A 21,461-nucleotide genomic window follows, 5' to 3' on the forward strand; every position below is an offset into this window, starting at 1 on the left:
TGTTAGTGTCAAAGCTCTGGCTCAAGCAGCTAAATACAGCCAAGTTTCTGTGATAACATCCAGGTATCGCTTGGCAGGTGAGACAGAGCACGACAGACCCAATGCACAGCCTGGACAAGCCCTTTGTAACGCTGTTCTGTAGGGAAATAATTGGATGAGCCCAGGGAAAATCCATCCATAGCAGTACAGATAAGATGTTTAAATATCCGTGTGAAGAAAGAGAGACACTTTTTTGACAATTATATGGAAGTATGATATGTAAATATTTAACTTTGTACAAAAGGATACCATTGGTTCATCATAGACATCAGTCTTACTCTTTGAAAACAGAACTTGGGATGAGTTTGGATAAAACTCTTCTGTTTGGTTAACAATCCAGGAGGCTGTTTAACACAGCAGTAACGTGCCCATTGCTATCTTCACACCAGAAGGAATTCACCAGCAGTGCAATGCTGTGCATAGCACTCAACCCATGCCTCTTCAGCCAGGAGAGGGAAGTGTTGTGTTCTGCAGGCACTGCCATGCATCAGGACACTCCATGGGGGCCATGCTGTTTTTTCTGAAGAGCATCCTTGTACTGAGTGAACAGTGTGGATTAGTGGGTCTCTAGCTCATGATCCTGAGGGATGCTCTTAGCAGAACAGATTTCCCATTGCTGTAGCACAACTCTCGACTGTGAATCAAGAAGGAAAATGCCCTTGGAGCCTTTGAGCTATCTGTTTCTCCTAATGTCCATCTCTTGATTTCCCTGAATCCCCATCTTCGTCTCTTAGTTTCCCCTAATCCCCCTCCCCAGCCCATTAAAAATGCCCCTCTTGGGGTGTTAATGAGTTCTGCTCATTTCAGCTTGTTAAAGGTGGAATGGAAAGAAACAGTGTTTGTTCAAATGAGAGCACAAGACAGGAGTCACAGCCTGTGGAAGAAGGCTGTGATTTTAGCAAAGCTGGCCCTGCTTTGAGAAAAAACATGGAGAGCTGAAGGATGGATGAAAAGAAGCAGGGAACTGGAGGGGAATGGCAGGGATGCAGACAAGCAAGAGGAAGGCAAGGGCATGGATTATTGGGGAGTAGTGTGGACATTAATGGGAAGAGATAATCCTACCCCCCAGAGAAACGAGACTTGTGTTCACAGGCTAAACCTATTGGGAATAAAAAGGCTCTCACTCTTTGTTCCACTGCTTTTAAGGCAAAGAAGCAGGTGGTCTAGGTTCATTTCAGGTCTTGTTTCTGTCTCCACATCCAAAAAACACACCAATGGCCTCTTTGTTACCAGCACAGGCACAGATGTCAGGGCTGTGAGATCAGAGTGTCCTCATCAAGCTGCAGACTCCCGCAGGTGGGGACAGACAAGTGTTCTGCAGAGAGCAGCAAGGCACCTGGAAGACATTTTGTTGGCATTCTGGTGAAGTTTTATTTGTTTTTGTTTTTGTTTTGGTTTTGGTTTGAGGTTACTGTAGGACTGAAAACAGCCCTGAGTGGCTTAGGATGGTGATGATCTGGGAAGATGAAGTAGGGCTGGAAGTGCAGCAGTAGTGTGTTTTGTGTCTCCGGTGCAAAATATATGGCTGGTTTGAAGAAAAACACCAAGAAAAACAATGGATTTGGGGGAAGAAAGTGTAGAAAGGGGATTGGACTGCCAAATTCATCAGAATAGTACAGGAACTATAAACACATGTAAACACAAACATATACATGGTATAAAGAACAAAGCAGTTGAAAAGGAGTAACTTAGGACTACTACAGAGAAAACTAACAGCAGGACATCTCTGTCAAAATGGTTTGGATACACACAGTTTGAGTGGCAATATGCTTTTTGCCATTTGTCTTTTGCTTTGGTCGGTGGACCACTTACATGTATTGTGGGGTGAACAGACCGTGTCCAGGCAACAGCAGCTTACCTACCAAAGAGACATGGTCTGTTTACCCCTCAAAACTTCCAGCTTCCTACTACTGCTGGGCGCTATAGGAATGAGGCATCTGCCCTCCTGTCCTGCACTATGTGATCACATTATCCTTGCCTGCATCCTTGCAGCTTGCAAGACAGAGCTGGGCTGGACTCACTGTTATGATTTGAGGCAAGAGAGCTGGTCTGGGTGTGTCATGAGGTTGAGGGCAGCTTCCTGCTGTGTGCAGCAGCCAGCTTCTCACAGTAGGGCTGCTGCCCCACGAACCAGCCAAGGGCATATCCGGAGAGCCAGCCTGCACTGCTGGCTCTCTTGTGGATTGCCTAGAAGCTGTATCATAGCTGCACTACAGCATGCTCTTGTTTCCAAGTTCCAGTAGTTATTAAAGCTTTGCTATCTGGTGGTTGTTGCTAGGCAGGAGCTGTCCTGCAAGTGCTCCATCATGGGGGTCAATTAAATGCTATCCTCCAGCAATCTGCTTTGAACTGAAGCCTGTGTGAAAACAAGGAGAGAAGATCCTTGTTCTCTTCATTAAAGAATGATTTGAGACACTGATAGAGACAAGCCTTGGTCACAGCTTTTAATTGCCTTGGAGTGGAGATGGGTTATGGACGGTAATTTCTAGGGCTAAACAGGGACGCTGAATCTTTAAACAGAAAGAAAATGCATCCAAATTAACGTGTCCCATTTGAAGTAGGAATGCAGGCTTTTTATGGGAATGGAGAAGAAGTATGACCACATCACTCTTCAGTATCCAAAACTAGAAGTGTGATGCTGTGCCTGGGCATGAGCCACTCTGGAATTTCTCAAGGAACTGGAATGTCACCTTTCCTTGTACTCCCCCCCAGCTGTGTTCCACTTGCTCCTGCCAAGCCCTGTGGAAACTTCTGAAAGTTGCTGTGAAATGTTCCAAAGCATCTCCGATCCGCAACTTCAGGACAGAGCTGGCACTCCAGTCTGACACACGACACTAATGGTGGCTGCCTGCATGAGTGCATTTCCCAACCAGGAGCTGTGGGTTTGGCTCCAGCCTTCAACACACTGACACTTCTCCCTGTCTTTCCACACTGCAGGACCTCCCTGGCTTGCTGTGGCCTTGTCCGATGAAGGAGAAGCACCAACGAGGCCTTTCAGCCAGGCGCAGTGCTTGCACACCATGGCAGAGCTGTCTGGATGTGTCCCTCTGATGGACTAGCTTTCTCAGCAAGACTCTTTTTTTCTTTTTTTAATCAGAGGGCGGTGAGGCCCTGGCATAGCTGCCCAAAAAAGCTGTGTGCCCCATCCCTGGAGGCACTCAAGGCCAGGTTGGATGGGGCAGCATGACCCAGTGGGTGGCAGCCCTGCCCACAGCAGGGGGTTGGAACTGAGTGGGCTTTAAGGACCCTTCCAACCCAAACTGCAATTCTGTGATTATATTTTTTCAAGGGTCTTTGCCTTATGCTGAGCAAGTCTCCACAGGGGACACATTGCTGGATTTCTGCAGGCTTCTGGAAAAACCTTACAGAAAAGCCAGAAGGATTTTTGAGCTACAGCTGATTGTTTGCTTTCATTTCTAGGGCTGCAGCCATGCCCTTGACAGAGAATTGGCAAGCATTGTCTGTGCAAGGAAACTGTGGTATGTGAGAAATCATTGGATAACAAAACAAATCTTAATTGTGTAAGAGCCCCACAGCACAGAGCTGACACTGATGGCTGCTGGGTTTCTCTGCTGCAACATCTCTCTTCTTTTTGCTGCTCAAGCTTCTCATAGGAAGAGTTCAGCTACTTATGGATGTCGAGATTTGCTAGAATTTTTGTCTTTTCTGCTATGGGCCCTTGGTAAAGGGGCTGAACGCAGTTTCACCCAGCTGCAACACAGAGTGGAGTGGCCATGTTCTGCCAAAAGCACTGAATGGGAGAGTAAGGTCATCATGGCTCATAATTTCTCACTTGGCTTCCTCACACTTCCCTCTTCCCCTCTGGACAAAACACTTAGAATCATAGACTCACTGAATGGCTTGGGCTAGAAGGGGCCTGTCGTGAAGGTGACTGAAGTACTGCACGCTTCACTCTTAAGAGAAAGGCAGAAATATATTTATTGATATAAATAGATATAAGATGGTAATTTGAATAATGGTGACAGCAACGTAATGAGATTTGAAGTGGCTAGATGTTCCTGACTACTTGCTACACAGAGTGGGGAGGTGCATAATGAATCTAAGATCAAATAATAGCAAAGCTAAGACAATAAAAACAATAAATTGCTTACTGAGGATCTGTCTGCAAGGCTTCACCACGTCCTGGTGAATCTCTGTGCACGTGTTAAGTAACCTCAAGAGGTGTCCGTACTCAAGGGGAGATTCTGGTTTGCAGCCAGCTGCTTGCAGGAGGAACTCTTAGAGGGGTTCTTGGGCTGCTTTCTATCTATGGGGTAAGATGATTGACTTATAGTCATACAACCTAGAATTGGTTCTATTAAACCAGGTGTCTGGGCACCAGTGGTGAAACCTTGATTGTTATTAGTCCCAAGGACAAGATCTTTTGCATCTCATCATGTGCACCAGGCCTTGGGCATGACGACCAGGTTGGGTGCTGCGCAAGGAGTGCACCATTACAGGGCCCTAAATATCATCTACTTCCAACCCTCTGCTGTGGGCAGATGCTACACTTAACTGCAGTCATTTTTAGTTGCCTTGTTTTTGTGTTAGAGACAGAAATATCTGTGCCACGTTTCCATGCCTACTCATATTTACAGAGTTTAGTCTGTAATCCAGAGATGAAAAGCCAAAAGGAAGGGCTGCTAGCACAGTGACAGTGAAGCAGGCTGCCTCCAGTCTCCCTTGCTTTGCCATGAGCCATATCTCCCAGGAGAACAGTTGCGCAGAACAGGAGGTCAACACAAACCTGAGGACAAGCTAACCGCAAAGTTCGTATTTCTTACATCCTTAATGATGTTCAATGAGCAAGAAATTGTAACCATGGAAACTAGCTTAACAAAGGTGTGATGTCTGCTGTCCTCAAGGGTCAGGCAAGGCTTCTGCCTCTATCAGCAAAGTTTGTCAGAGGAAAGGATGGCTTTCCAGCGGCATCTCAGGTCAAACAGCTATATGAAAATCCACAGCCCGGTAATTAGATGCGTGCCTGACGTCACACACGTAGGACATCCGCTGATCCCAGCTCCTTCCTTTTTGGAAGAAGCAGTCAGTATAAATTTAAGATACAGTTAGCTGAAGTCTCTCCAGGAAATGCTGGAATTGAATATAGCATGAAACCAAACCTATGAAATCAATTGTTTCCTATTGCTTTGCTGTAGGCTATTTGAGAACAGAAAAGATATGACGTGGACATTCAAGATGCTGCTCAACACTTTTGTTAGATACTGAGCAAACAGAACACTGTATTTCAGGGCTTTGACTGTGAACCTGCTCTCACTGTAACAAGACATATCTCTGTCGAGTGTGCTTCTGAATTCCATCCAGGGTTGATAGCAGGCAATTAATTCTTCAAGGAATTCCTGTTACATTCTACTCCCACTGTATTCTTCCTAGAACCATATTAAAGCAAATATCACGAGAACAGAGAGAGAGAAGAGGCCTTCGGCAGTAGAGATTGAGAGATCTCTCTGAGTACTCCAACACCAGCAGCAGTGACAAGACTGACTGATGCAGCAGCTCAATCCTGTTGCACCGAGGTGGAGTACAGCCCTGCAGGAAGCCTGTGGGGACAGAGGGCTCCCACATCAAAGTTGTATAGGTATGTTGCACCCAAGGCTGGGCTGCCTTGGAAAGGCCAGCTTGCTGAGGGAAGCAACTTTGAAAGTCTATAAAATGAGATATGAGAAATGGAAAGATGTGTGGTTGTTTGGCCAAAGAGAGCATGGGGGAGTGATGTATGAAGGGTCTTCAGATGCTTCAAGGATAGATATAAGCAGGAAAGGGCTGTTTTGCTGGGAGGAGGTTGTAAGAATGACAAGAAGTAGCGGGTTTAAATTATAGGTGGCAAAATTTAGATTTTGGCTTTAGATGTGGGATTCATCTAAGCAAATGTAGACACCAGCTGTATAAATACACCACTTAGGCTTATCATAAAATCATAGAATGAGTTGGAAGTAGCCTTAAAGCCCACCCAGTTCAACCCCCATGCCATTGGCAGGGTTGCCATCCTCTAGATCAGAATGTCCAGGATTCCATCTAACCTGGCCTTGAATATCTCCAGGGGTGGGGCACCCACAACTTCCTTGGGCAACCTGCTCTAGTGCCTCAATACCCTCTGATTAAATATTACAATATTTCCTCATGATATCTAATCTTATTCTCCTCTTTTTTAGTCTAAAGCCACCCCCCTCCCCCCCCTTGTCCTGTCACTATCAGACCATGAAGAAAGTCAGTCTCCCTTCTTTTTGTAAGTTCCCTCCAAGTACTTGAAGACCATGAGGTCCTCCCAGAGCCTTCTCTTCTCTAGGCTGAACTTCAGCCTTTCTTCATAAGCTCGGCACTCCAGCCTTCTGATCACCTCTGCGCCGTTCCTCTGGAGCTGCATCCTGCTCTCACATCCCTACCTGTTCAAGTCTGCAAATCTGCCATGCATGCAAAACTTTTCACTGGGGGTCCCTGACCCCACTTATCCTAATTTGCTAAGATAAAGAGCAGGGTGAGCTGCTGTATCCAACTAATGCTGCAACCGCCAGCCTGTATTTAGCAGTTGCAGCACGTATCTGGGAACCCTAACGGCTGGGTTAGTAAGACTGCACACTCTATGCAGAACAGAAAAGTCTCTGTTTCCTGCTGCCACTTGGTGGGAATCGACCCTGTGTCATGTCATGCTCTCTGTGTGTCTTTCCATGAACATTAAGAGGAGAAAGGAAGGGGGAATGTCACAGTGCTAAAGAACAGGTTTTCTCTCCAAGCTGACTGCATGGCACAGGTGTCTGTGGAGCACCATGTGAGCACCATGGCTTTAGAGATGTGAAGCATTAGTATGTGATGACCGTGATTCATATGCAAAATTTAGGTGAGTTTGTCAGAAGGGAATAAATTAAATGATTACATTTCTCAAAACAGTTCTTTCCCTTCACCATGTTGATTTCTGAGACACAAACACCACTTCTCTTTTTTTGTAATGCTTTATTTCGTTATTGACTATGTGAAAGGCCAGCAGCAAATCTTGTACCTTGCAGAGAGCCAACACTCCACATTCTCCTTATGTGTTCCTTGTTGTTTTTTTTCCTTTGATAAGCGTACAACAAAAATGCAGGGATGCTGGTAAGAGCTAATGGCAGGAGTATTAAAAAGAGCACATTTGTGCATTATTATTGTCTCTAGAGAAAAAAAATAAATAGCAACAGCTGTAACACAAGGAAAAAATCTCTCTGGCCACAACAAATGGAAATCGATGTCTTATGCACACCTCTACTCTAAACCACAGAACTGAAAATGGATAAAGGTCTGCTTTAATGGTCTCCTGATGAAATGTAATGATGGACATTTTTACTGGCCAAGGAAGTCCAATCCTGAAGCACATTTTACTTACAAAAGCATGTTGAACATTGAGTCACGGATAAACCACCCTGCCTTTGAAACTCTGCAGGCTCCTGTATATTTTATCAGATACAATAAATAAATACCAACCAAAGAAACGAGCAGGGTCAGTACACAGGAATTAGGTTGCTACTTGTACAACACAGCTAACATTTGCTACAGCGCCAGCAGAGGCATTAAATCAATACTTGAGAAGTTAAGGTGTTATCAGGAGACAAGTTGCTATAGATAACTTCTAGTTTAATTGTATTACAGGTGAATAAATATGCCAGCATAGAGGCTTAATGATGTACTTTTGTAACACTTCCCATCTTCAGAACTCAACCTGCCTGAGACACATAGGTAAATACCAACCTCCCTCCACAGCTGACTTATTTATCAGCTATCAGCAGGCAGACCATGCTGGTGAGCTACAGAGATGAATTTACAGCTCAGCCATGGGAGTCACTTGGCTGTCTGCACCTCAGAGCCACTTCATGCTGCCTGTTGCTGCTGGCCAACTCCTAAAGCAGGAGAGTGATGGACGGCTGTCAGCAGGAGTCCCACAGCCTCCTCTTCAGAGGATTTCCTCGCTGGAGCTGCCTCCAGGCCTGCTCAGGCTGCTGGGTCTGCTCTGCAGGCTTATCCGTCGTCTTTTAAGCAATTCCTGGAGACAGACAGTGCCAGTTTATTTTACTTCTGGAAGAGCTTCCTCATATTTGCCTGAAAAAAAAAAAAAAAAAATAGAAGAAGAAAAAAGGCTCCTGACTTCATGTTCCCAATGTAAATTGGGAGAAATGATGCTAAAACCAAAGGGGTGGCAGCATTAGAGTCAAAGTGGCTACAGGGGAATCAGTTCCTTCTCATTTCTTGCTGTGCTGCAGAGTTAAACAGAGTAGGAGGGACATTTCACTAAAGAAAGAAATGTTCAATGCAGACTGTACTAGAGCCTAAGACCATATAACAGATGATGTATGGCCACTTTTAGCATCTATCCTAGTAGGCTGGTAGCACTGTAACACATTCACAACATTTATCATTTCTTAATTCACTACAAATCATGGAGAAGTCAGTCCTTAAAGACGAATAGGTGATTCTTTCTGGATGCTGACATACTGGCGTAACCACCCATGCTGTTCTGGCAGGACATGGCTCTGCTTCCAGTGGAAACTGCTGGCACTGTGATCAGGTTGACAAGCAAGAGCAGGTACGTCTACACTCCTTTGGGTAAATCCACTCTTCCTGGGTATGCTTGAATGTTAATGGCACTTTATAGTACTGTGTAATAATGGGGTGGACAGTGAATGTGCATATGCATCCCATTTCTGTGATCTAACCTATCAATGAGACATTCTTGTTCATTTTGCACAGGCCAGAATTTGATAGCACCATTAGACAGTGTGTTTATATCATAAATCCACTGCTGCTAAAGCAAGTCCCCAGCTCTGAGCAACGAACACGGATACACCCTGCACATACCTGCGTGTCTGTGAGGATCTGAGTCCCCTAAAAGTACAGGTTGTATTCAGTCCCATTCTTCCTCACTGTACTTTAAGAGAACTCACACACTTTAGTTGTAGCGGCCTGCCTAAACGTTGTGCTTGCTCCTTTTAACTTTGTGAACTATTTACCCCCAAAATGAATCCCTACAGAGAGTCTTGACAAGTTTGGACAGAGGTTCAGCTATTTGGACTGAAGACACAAATCTTTTCATCTCCAGGTCTCCCATCTCAAAAGATAGTTTGAGCCCATGAGAGCTGAGGGGCCAAGAGAAGTGAAACCCAACCAGACTGAGAGGCAGCCCAGCAGCCCTGAGAACAGTCCAGGGTTTAGGGACTGACTGCAGCCGACTGTGAGCAGGCATGGGACAGAGTGGAGGGCACACTGCTGGGGCCGTGGCTGTAGATATTGAGTCATGCCTATCTGAACAGGCTGACTGAGCTCTAAAAAGAGGGCACTCATGCTAGCTTTTCCAAAATCTATAGTAATATCCTCTTTTTTTTTTTTTTCTTTTTTTTTTCTTCTCAGAGAGCAGCTCTGTGTGAATCATGTTACCATCAAGATATTTTGTTGCTCATAGCAGAGATCCAATTTTCACCAGGACTGTCTGCAGTTATTAGTTATTATTCAAACACAGGCTTTTACTATATGTCTCATGCAGTTTTTGCTTCTTTTTTTCTTTCAGTCTTTAATATGCAGATGGTAATCTGATTGCAACTTTGGCCTTTAGAACAAGATGTGGCTTGTTTTTTAAATACTATTTTCTGCATATTCTAGGCATAAGCATAAGCTAATCAGATACAGTAACTGGTTATTAATAACAAGAGGCATAAATATCTGTGCAGAAAGACTATAACCGAATGCACTGCTAAATTAAGATATCAGTTGTATTAGTGCTAATCTCTCAGACCTTTGGTCATGAGCAGCTCTCACCTAACAGCATTAAGTGAAGTTGCCTTATCAGCCAGGAATGGGGTCTTCTGTGAGGACAACAGCAATAGCTGGCTTATTTTGTTTTCATCTTCCAACAGAAGTCTGGAGAGAAGAGCATTCCAGATATGCAGTGAGACATGATGGGAACGTGCCTTTGTTCAAAATCACTGTGCATGGAGAATTCTGTGCATTGGTCAGTGAGAAGAGGGAACCATGAAGTTGTGGCAGGGGCTAAAAGCCAAATAGCCAATGGCCAATAGAATGGCAAATAGATTGTGTTGAAAACAGAGGAGCTGGTGCATCCTCCTTTCCTTACACTGCATCCAGACTCTCACTACTCAGTGCTTTGTAACTGATGATGAAATATCCATTTCTTCAAATCACTGCAGTACACAAAGTTTTAATTCTTTTGTGCATTCCTTTGCTCCACACTTCACTCACTGCAGTCAGTGTAAGGAAACCTTCATCACTCTTTGTCCATGTGCGAGCTCCAAGCCTAGAAGGATTAGCATTGCCTGTAGCAAGTTTTTGCTGGATTGCTCACATATTACACTGCTGCCTAGATAATCACAACCTGTAAGCATACTGAGCAAAAACAGGCAGTAGAGCAGCTGTAGGAAAGAAAGAAAATAAAGATGTGCTAAGGGAGAAAATGTTTGGGACTTTTTTTAACTCTAATACTCCAGACAAGCATATAGATAAAGTATGCTTTTATCATTGAGGAATTCATACACATTCTCATGAATATTTGGTTTTATTGTGAATATGGGACTGGAAAAAATTGGGAAGTAGCTAAGAATAACTATCATTTGCCAAATAACAGCAGACAGCACCTGCTGAGAATCTTGGCGTAAATGTTCTCTGTTGCTACAGCCAACCTGCAGTCCTCCACACTGAGGATTTTGATATTTGAATGTATTACAGACATGATTAACTCTTTCATATTTTCCAGCTTACCAGTTCCATGAATATCAGAGTTAGAATGACTTAACTGGGAATTTAAGCAGCTTTTTAATTGGAAATGACCTTAACTTCTGTTATTCATTACCATAGGCTTCTCACTACGTTTTTTATATGATAGAAGAAAGATAGCAATAGAGACAATATGACAGCCAAGAAGATACTAAAAATAGTGCTGTTTTCAGCTGAATCATAGATTATCTGATGAACTTAATTAGGAAATGTTCAAAAAGTGATCATATTCCTGTCACTATGGTAAAAGACCTTCCAATTACAGCTATGCTGGGGCTGTTCTCATGGCAATCAGCAGGAGCTGCATGCACAGTTCTCAGATTTATTTTTAAAAAACCAATTCATTCAGTTTATGCTTCAGGACTTTTGTTTTTCTTATAATGGCAAAGCCACTGATGTCTGCTTCACTGTGCCCTGCACATGTAGGGAAAAAGATTAGCCAATGTTGTTTTCTTTCTGGATTTAGCAGTGGGAGGAGAGTAAATCGCTGTGACCCATTCCACCCACTGAACTTCAGTTAGCATTGGGCAGAACCATTATCAGTCTCACTGGCTGAACTCAGGGACAGGAACGCTAAACTGCCATAGGCACAAAAACATTCCAGTCGTAGGAAGAAAATGAGAGCAGCATCCCTCTGCTTCAAAGCAGCATGGACTAGTGCATGTGAGTGTTACGATCGCAATGCCGGGATCAGAGGATGTAAGTCTCCAATTAAGAACTGCATGTAAGTGATCACTTTTGTCAGGGGAATCCACTCTCACACTGCTGTAGCTAGAGCAAATCCTATGGAATTATATTCTATCTGCATGGCATAGGAGCATTCCCAAGGTAGTATCAACTTTTCATAGTAAAACACTGGAAAAAAAAAATTATAGAACACACCAAAAGGGCCTAGAAAATTGTCTCACACATTAAAGATATCAGTACATAGAATCCTGAAATAAACTATGTTGGAAAAGACTTTCAAGATCATCAAGTTCATCCATTAACGTTACTTGCCAGTTTCCACAACTAAACCATGTCCCTAGGCACCATCTCCACGTCTCTCAAGTACATTCAGGAACAGGGACTCCGGCACTTCCCTGGGCAGCAGGTTCCAATGCCTTCCATGAAGAAATTCTTCCTGATATCTGAGCTAAACCTCCTCTGACCTAACTTCAGAACTTCCTCGCATCCTATCACTTGTCACCTGAGAAAAGAGACTGATATCCGCCTTAACATAGACTCCTTTCAGGCAGCTGTAGAGAGCAATGAGGTCTCCCTTCAGCCTCCTCTTCTCCAGACTGAACAGCCCCAATTCCTTCAGCTGCTCCTCACATATATTGTTTTCTTGTCCTTTCATCAGCTTTATTGCTCTTCTCTGCACACACCTGAGCAACTCAAATCCTTCCTGGAGTGAGGAGCCCAAAACTGAACACAGTGCTTATTGCATGCAGAGGGACAACCACTGTCCTAGACCTGATGGCCACACTATTTCTGATGCAGGTCAGGATGCCATAAGCTGTGACCAGCACAGATGCACTAGCTTTTGTGAGAAACTGTTGTTTGGAGCTGCTGTAAATTTATTCACAGTAATATCCACTGTAATTGTTCTTCCAGGGAGAGAAGGAAAGGCCATGCATGGCTGGAGAAGGAATGAGGCCTCTGTCTTCACGCTCTTAGCTACTAAGTGCTCCTTACAGTTAGAGGGGTAGTGTCTGAACTCTCAGACTTGGCGAAAGTACAGGATAGATGCAGAGCTCTTGGAGCAGAGGAGGGCCACTAAGATGATCAGAGGGCTGGAGCACCCCTCCTGTGAAGAAGGGCTGAGGGAACTAGGCTTGTGTAGCTTGCAGAAGGCAAGGTGCTGGGAAGACCTCGTTGTGGCCTTCCAATACTTGAAGGGAGCGTATAAACAGGAGGGAGAACGAGGGTTCTTTACAAGGGTTGATACTGACAGGACAAGGGGGAATGGTTTTAAACTGAGACAGGAGACGTTTAGGTTAGATATTAGGAGGCAGTTTTACACACAGAGGGTGGTGAGGCACTGGAACAGGTTGCCCAAGGAGGCTGTGGATGCCCCATCCCTGGAGGCATTCAAGGCCAGGCTGGATGTGGCTCTGGGCAGCCTGGTCTGCTGGTTGGTGACCTGCACATAGCAGGGGGTTGGAACTGGATGAGCATTGTGCTCCTTTTCAACCCAGGCCATTCTACTGTGCTGTGATTCATTCTATGAAAATATAGGGTACTGCAAGACGGAATTGGAGATGCTCATGTTCCAAAAGTGGGTTTCTCTGTGTTATGAAAATGATTTGTCCTGACATTGTTAAGTGTTTTATATGTCCTGGAGGAAAAGAAAAAAATTGAAGAATTCATGGTATGTATTGCCTGAAGAAAACAGTTTCCAGTTTCCATTTAGAAGCAACTATATTGCTGGCATAATTAGGCTCAACTGACATTCCCCAGAGAAACTGATGAAACAAGTAGTGCAAGAAAAGAAATGAAATAGCCCCATGATTAAATCTCTGCAAGCTACCTCCACACCATTTTTTTCATATATTTACCTCCTAGAAAGTATTTCACGCACACTGGGGGATTCTTTCATATACTTGTGGATTAATGAGAATCTCTTCCAGTAACATTCATCATGTAGTAATGATTTGTTTTTAATATATCATCTCACAGCAGCACCTTTCAGTGGGAAAAGCATTTCCAGAGCACAGCTATTGCCTGGCTAAATTGTGGATAAAAATGTGTGGAATTAATTTAACAACTTGAGGCTGAAACATTGTTCTTTGGTGAGAAAAAGAACAGGGCAGGAATAAAATCACGGTCATGTTTTGCATTTTTATTGTCCTTTGCATGCTTAAAATGCCATATGGGATTCAGCAAATTAATCCATTCGCTACCAGTCTGAGAAGGGTGAATATTATTTCCTCTACAGATAGAGAAACAGAGACAGACAGACTTGCTGTTTTCAGAAGGCTTGAGCGCTCACAGACATCAGCCTGAATTGTAGATACATATCACTTCATCAAAGGAGGGCTGCAGCGTGTTGTCCTGGCTGGAGTCACACACCAGTAAAGCCGGAATGCTGCTGGACCAGCGCTGGAAGAATTCACTGAGGCCCTTTGTTTGTATAATTGTTCCATGTACTACCATCCATGCAAGGGCCTTCCGCTTCTGCAGAATTCAAGCTTCAACTGAAACGTAATGTTTCTGACACTGTACGTGCGTGCCTGAGCTCAGTGCAGCTTTTCTTGTTGGTGCTCTTCTAAGTGAGATCACTGTTTCTCTGGCTGTGCAGAGCTTTCTCAAGGTGGGAGACACCTGTGCTTGGTTAGAAGAGAGAGAAGGATGAGGTGCATCCTGCACTGCAGTCAATAAATAAGTAAATAAGAAGGAGCAGATCTTGAGAATGGTTCATTTTCAATGACAGAAGAAAAAACTGAGTGAAACTCAGGGTACACTGACTATAAGAAATGAAGATAAAGTAAGCATTCTTTCAAATACATGAGTGATGAGATACTTGCAATACAGATCATCAACACGCCATAAACAGCATACCAGCATGTAGTCTAGTCAACAGCAGCGGTCTGGCCTGGGAAATACAGTCACACCAGCACTATTTCAGTTCAAGTGAAAAACTTTAATATAATTCTAGTGAGCATTCTTGTGCTGGACAAAAAGAAACACATGCCTGTCATGGATCAAAGCAAGATGTGATGCAAGAAACTTACATATGCAATAAAAACAGCATTTAGCACGTTTTCCTTACAACTTCAGAGAACATCTGAAGAATGCTAGACTGGAGAGTGTGAGCAAGAGAGTGCCTTGCCATTTTGCTGTATGGTTTCCAGCAATATCTAGAGTGATTTCTTTCCTCTTTTTATCTACAGTATGGAGGTTCCACCCCTAATTTTCCTTTAGTCTCCCATTTCTTCACAGGTTCCAATTTTCTTTCACCATCATTTTTGTCATTTGGCCAAAACTGCAGTCCATTCTTCAGGTAAAACACTGAACATTTTGATAGAATACAAAGCACGGAATCAAGCTCTTCATTCCCTTTTTGCACTATTATCTTAATTGCTGTTTTTCCCCAGTTGGTATTTCTCAACTTGTTTGCAGAATGCACTGGCACGTTTACTCATTTTTTTATGCTTCTATTTCTTGGTTTCCTTTATTCTTTGGTGTTCTTCTGCATCTTCATTTTAACCACTTCATGTTGCTTAGCAACACCCAGAATGACACCAGCAAGGTAAGGTCCCACTGCTTCTAGCAAGTCTCATCATACAAGGAACAAAAAACATAATTTAACTTCACACCCCCTGTAAATACACTGGTTCAGAACAGCATTGATCTACAATTCGCTTCATTAGTCAGGTGTTTTTCCATGAAAGTTAAGAACAAGTCAAACACAGAGAAACACAGGGAGTTTCACAGGATATTTGAATCTCACAGTTTTATTTTGACACCAGTAGCTTGTTGACACAACAAGAAAGCCAAAATCAGAAGTAAGGTTTTGGTGACTGGCTTTGCCAACGAGCACATCAACAGACCCCTCTGGTTGTTATACTGATGACTATTGGAACATGTTTGGTTTGTGAGATCTAATTTGGCTACAAATCTAATTAAACATGATGCAGACATCTCTAGTAAATCCCAAATGTTACTGCTGTCTGCTCCCTCCCTTTACATATAGAAGAGAACCAAACAAACAGGCTAAGCTAGATTATGATTATTTTTTAATTTGCAAAAGTTTGGAACATTTATTAAGCCTGAATTATTACAAAGGAGCATCAAGAAATTCAGTTTTTCATCTGTCATTGATCACTGGAGAGAATGCTGTAATTAGAACAGCTTACAAATAGAGGATTACAAAAGTATCTTTCTTCTCACAAAATCACTTTTGACTCATATGCACTTCTGATCTTCCTAGAGATACTCTAGTTTTGAAGGAAAAATGGAAAACAATGTTTTTGTCTTAAAACATGCTTTTAAACGTGAGTTACAGCTTTAAAAGATTATTTATGCTTTTAAATCTGATTGTTTGTGATTGGATGTTTCCATATCTCCCCATAATCGTGGAGCATTTCTTTGAAAAATCAAGGCCTTTCCCTGAAATACGCTGTGAAAGAAAGTGACATTTACTCAATGAAATGCATTGAAAAACCATTGGCATTTTCAAACCAGCTTCAGAAAGAAGCTGATTTTCAAACCAGCAAAACTTTACACTGTACCAAGAAATCCCAGCTTTAGACTTACTTAGAAACGATGTGTGTAAGAAACAGGGAGGAACAACAAGGCACTGCCTACTTTTGCATCTAGATACACATCTTTAAAATAGACTCTCTGATCTTTAGTCATAGCAAATTTCAATTAACTTCGTCATTTGATTTCACTGGGCTTTTGTTCGGCCCCTGGGATCGTGTAATGTAGGCCCTGAGGACACTTCTATTCAGCAAGCTGAGGTCACGATGAATAATACTTACTCAGACAAGCAAGGCATTTAATTAAAATTTTTAGGGCCTGGTTCAGTAGCCCTTACTCACACTGAGTAATATTTACTGCACAAATGGTAGTGTTGCAGCGCATGTTAATCACTGAAAGCACTAATGAACTGAGCCCTGAAGAAACGACAGTTCTCGTCTTTACCCAAATATGGATATCAGTGCCCCAAATATTCACATATATCCTGACATATAGAAACTGCTCTTGATTAGTAAATACCTATTGAACTGCAATATACTTGCATATTATACAACTGCAATTGCACTGCATGACATCTTCATCTTTTTATCATGGGAATGCGTGTGAAATCAAATAACACCAAAACTGTATCCATGTTAAAACTAATATTCATCTCTATGCTTCTAATATGCCTATAAAACAGAACTAAGCAAATATGTGAGAAAGAGAAACATATTTCTGGTGTCAGAATACAGAGGAAATAAAAGTATGGCAGTCTTAACAGCAGCATTTGAGCCATTGAGTACCTCCAAGTGCCGAAGATCTCTCTAGAGGGAATTCCTGGTTCTTGGAATGAAAACACAATAATCCAATTTAGTTGAATTACATGAAAAGGAAATTGACAAATTACCTCTGTTTCTAGGTATCCCTTACCTTCCAGTAAGCACATACATAAATAAAGTCAGGCTCACGTACCAGGGAACGCGATCAGACAAATAGTAAAGGAAAACCAGTACAACTTGTTCAGTATTATTTGTTTCTCACCACCCTTTTTCTGACCTGAATAAATTCTCAGATCTATACATATGAATACATATGTACACATAGGTCCACCCTGAGTATATGAAGGGGTATATATGGATGGCTCTGCTCTGATGCTGGCCATGCTGACAACAGGCTTCAAAAATAAATCCAAATGAATAAAAAGGGCTTAGAATCATCCTCAGTAAAGTGACAATAAAACTCCACTGCCACTGAAAGAGAAAATAGATAGACATTTCAGTGTCTGGAGTTGGAAGCTGAAACTAGCTGGCATGGCGTTCTATCATTTTACATCACTTTGGGTTTGAATCTTCCAGGTTTAATTCAGACCAAACTGCCATGGATGCAGAGGAAAGCGGTGATAGAAAGGACACCATCTGTTGTTACCCCAAAGCAGTGGTTACCGAGAGGCACAGCAGCAGCCACAGCTTGGGAAGCAGGGTTACTGATTGATGCTGGAGCACCACAGCAGTGCCCAGAAAAAAATGACTTTCTGTGTAATGCATTTCCACAACAACCACTCCAGCCCATGGCTGCTGATACTCACTGCCGGGTCAACTCTGGCCCATCAGCGATCACCAGGATTCCAGAATGGCTGCAGGTGCCAAACTGTGCAACTGTCCTCAGGAGAAACTGCTGCCACCTCACTGCCAGCCGAGGCTGGGAGATGTCAGTCTACGCCTGGTGCAGGCAGTACTCTATGCCCTCTGTTGTGCCAGGCAGTCCTTGCTTACAAGGGACAGAAACACCTGTCCTCTGTGAAGGGGATGTGCACAATCCTTCTGCAGTCTAAGGAAAATGCTTTCTTTAACTGAGACGTGCTCTTTACACTTTGTATCCAAGATCAGTAGTCCCTGAATGCCTCCCACAATGGCAGTGCCTATTTATGCGGTTTGTATTCAAGCTGATGTTGGCAGATGTTCAAAGACACAGTACCAATTTTAGAGTTCTTAGTAGGTGTATAAGAACAGCAAATAAAAAGCCTTTAATAACTGAAGCTGCCTGCTCCTGACAGCAGCATCACTCCCTTGCTTATGCTGATGCAATTCAGAAAGAAAACATCGGCACATCACCGGTGAAACCAGGATAAGCAGGAAGAGATTATAACCTTGAGTACTATGCACCACAGCACAACTTCAGCAGGAGTTGTTAACTCCGACTAAATGCACCTCATTAACACGAAATGCTTTCCTGTCACGGCCACGTTTCCAATAGTTATTGAGTATGCAGAGGGTTTATCTTTTGGGAAGGTGTTTAACATGACCTGATTCTCTCGGTAGCCTTGCCTTTCGTTATGAAAAGGCTTGTATCTCACACAGGTCATTGCAGGCAAATAATCGCACTCCAGCAAGATGCATTTCTGTGCATCTCATCTCAGATGCAGACAGAACACACAGTGCATTGTGCCCTTTGCTTCAACAGGTCAAAAGCAAACTTCTCGTGGCAAGCAGACCCTCTGCTTCCCAAACAACCCCGTGCCTACATTTACTCCAGGGACATGCAATCAACAGGAGAAACGGTGGGTGTTGAGGTAGCACAGTGACATGGAAGATTTTAAAATCTTGATTTCATTTATTTAGGCAGTTTATCAATCTGTTTTTTATCTGCATTTTCTTCCAGATATTGCAAACACGGAGCATGCATTTTTGTTATTTTGTTCTCAATTAAAAAATATAGGAAAAAAACGTCCTTGATCAAGAGAATCCTAAAAATTCAATCCTTCCAGGTTTTTCATCCAGTCATTTCCACCCAGACCGTGGGGAAGGAAGCATTACAAATATACCAGATTAGCCTCTGAGTGAGTTTGTATGTTTCCAACAAATTAAAGACACTGATGTTGACAAAGGAAGGAGAATTCCTATTGCAAGTCTTTCTCATTTAGCTTATATATTGATTGCAGAAACTTCAGCTGGACTAATTGTGTCTAAGGCAAGTGAAACAACTTCTGGTAAGGCTGAAGAATTCCAAGCATGCACCAAGCGACACTTCACACTATGCAACTGCCTGCTTGGATAGGGAAGAAGAAATCTTGCAAACCTTTCTTTCTTACACACTTGCACAATCTAGCTGTGAACCCGTGGTTTCTCTTCACTCTCCACCCCACAGACTTTCCGTGAGCAACCTTACAGAATTGGAGCTGAGAAAGAAGCACCACATCACAATCCCTTCAGCACATGCACTGGGTCTGAGCTGCTGTTGTGGAATGCACTTGGTGGAGGTGATGAGATTCTCCACTGTGCTGCTTGTAGAATGTCTCAAAGACCTTACAATGATCTTCCCAGGACCAAAACCACCCAACCTCTAACTGGTGAGAAAGCCATAGCGCTTGAGCCGAGCCAAGCAAATACCCTTGGAGGACCTCCAGAACAGACGTTCTCCATCCCACCTCACCCTGATGTAGCTATACGACCTTAACGTACTGCAAAGATACAATAAACACCATTCAGAAAGGGCTTACAGCTTCCCTTTTCACCACCAACCCCATTAACAGCCTCTCATGGGGAAAGATGAGCTTTGAGGACAGGTTGGAGACAGGTTGGCTTAACTCTCACATCCATCCTGGTGGAAACAGACTCACAAAAGTCTTAGGAGGTTCTTGAAAGAAACCTCTGTATTAAAAGCCAAATAACGTGGAGATACGGTAATAAACACACACTACTTCAGCAGGGAAATACAGTGGAAAATGTTCGTTCAACTTCAGCAATAACAACAGACACACTGCTTCAGTTCTAGACCCGCCAACAGGAGACGTCCCTTGCTGTAAGTAACGAGAAGACCCGCTCAGACTGCGCTCATACACACAAAGAAAAGCTGCCGACTACAGAAAATGCGGTTGAACGGGAGGGTCTTTTATTTTCCGCGTAGATTTTGGAGGGGAACGCTTTTTTTTTTTTTTTCTCCTTTTTTTTTTTTTTTTTTCTAAAAAGTTGATTTAAAACGGTTATTAAAGGTACAAAACGAGCACACAGGATGCGGTCGTGGCGGCGGCGGGGCCGAGGGGCGCGGGGCAGCGGATCCCCTCCGGCGGCCGCTCGCGCAGCGCACCTTCACACGCTTCACACACGAGAACAAACGCGGCAGGAGGGGCAGCGCGCACAGCCCGGCCCGCCCGCGTCCCTCACAGCACACGACGAACGATGGGGGTCCCGGGACGGCTACTTGCTGGCGGCGGCGGCCGTGCCGGCGCTGCGGCGCTGCTCCATGCCGTTGGGCAGGAAGCCGGCGATGATGGGCACCGGCCAGATGAGGGCGGCCACGCTCCACACGATGATGACCAGAGTCATGAAACACGCCACCAGCGTGGACTCGATGGGCTTACGGTTCATCCGCCAGCCCGGCTCGCCCTTCAGCTCCTCCAGGCTGAAATCCAAGCAACAGAAATTGAGCGGCTCCCCCTGCAGCCAGTACTGGCCGGGCTCGGCCGCCGGCGGGTAGGACAGCGAGGAGGCGGCGGGCTGGGGCTGAGGCTGCGCTTGGGGCGCCGAGCCCCGCAGCCGCCCGACGCGGCGGCCCCGCACCCAGCTGCAGCCCACGCACAGCCGCAAGTCCTGCTGGGCGCCGCCGGCCGCCAGCCCCAGGTGGTCGATGACCAGCGGCGGCCCCACGCGGTGGAAGGCGGCGGAGAAGAAGGCCCGCCCGTGGCTGTTGGTGGAGAAGAGCAGCAGGTCGCACTGGATGCCCAGCGGGCGGCTCCAGCGCACCAGCAGCGAGCTCAGCATCTGCCGCTGCACGCTGATATTGCAGTGCGGGTCCTCGGCGAGCTGAGGCTGCTGAAGCCGCGGCTGCTGCTGCTGCTGCTGCTGCCCCGAGGAGGTGGGGGCAGAAGGGGACGGCTCTCGGCTGGGGGTCGCCGGCGTGCCCGGGCTGGCGGTGCCGCCGTCCTCCTTGCTCGCTGCCCCGTCGAGGTCCATCTCGAGGCCGGCCGGGGAGCGGGAGGAGGAGTTGGCAGGCGGCGAGAAGAGCTCCTGCTCCTCCTGCCCGCCGGCGGCCGCCGAGGGGCTCCAGCCCTGGCAGGGCGGCAGGCAGGCGGCCAGCAGCGCCGGCAGGAGCAGCGGCAGCATGGCATTGACTTAGCGCCGGAGAGGAAGGCGAGGAGCAGGAGGAACAGGAGGTCGCATGGCGCTGCCGGCCGCCACCTGCGAGAAGAAGCACGCCGCTCTCGCCGAGAGAGCGAGAGAAAGGGAAGGAGGGTGGGGGCAGGCGAGGGGGTGGGAGCGGGGCTGGGGCTGCCGCGGCGGCGAGCCGAGCGAGCCGGGAGCCTCGGTGACGGCAGCGGCTCCCCCTCCCCGCCTCCTCCGCCCCCGGCCCGGCCCGGCGGCTCCCGGCGGGCGGGAGGAGCCTCGCGGGCGGCGCCCGCGGACCGGGGCGGCTCTCGGCCCTTCTCGTCCGCTGCGGGTGGCCGAGGCTCCCGGTGCCCCGCCGGCCCGGGGCACGGAGCGGGGCCGCGG

General features: G+C 45.3%; 1 protein-coding gene across 1 annotated transcript; it reads right to left on the minus strand.

Annotated features, from left to right (window-relative positions):
- Positions 1 to 20,168: 20,168 nt before the first annotated feature.
- Positions 20,169 to 21,074, minus strand: TMEM158 (transmembrane protein 158; the record flags this gene model as incomplete). The annotated part of the gene is made up of 1 exon (XM_079538237.1): positions 20,169 to 21,074. The coding sequence occupies one exon, from the start codon at positions 21,072 to 21,074 to the stop codon at positions 20,169 to 20,171; it is 906 nt and encodes a 301-aa protein (XP_079394363.1).
- Between the last annotated feature and the right edge of the window lie 387 nt (positions 21,075 to 21,461).

This window comes from Tetrao urogallus (genome assembly GCF_951394365.1).
Source record: "Tetrao urogallus genome assembly, chromosome: 7".
Classification (NCBI taxonomy): Eukaryota; Metazoa; Chordata; class Aves; order Galliformes; family Phasianidae; genus Tetrao; species Tetrao urogallus.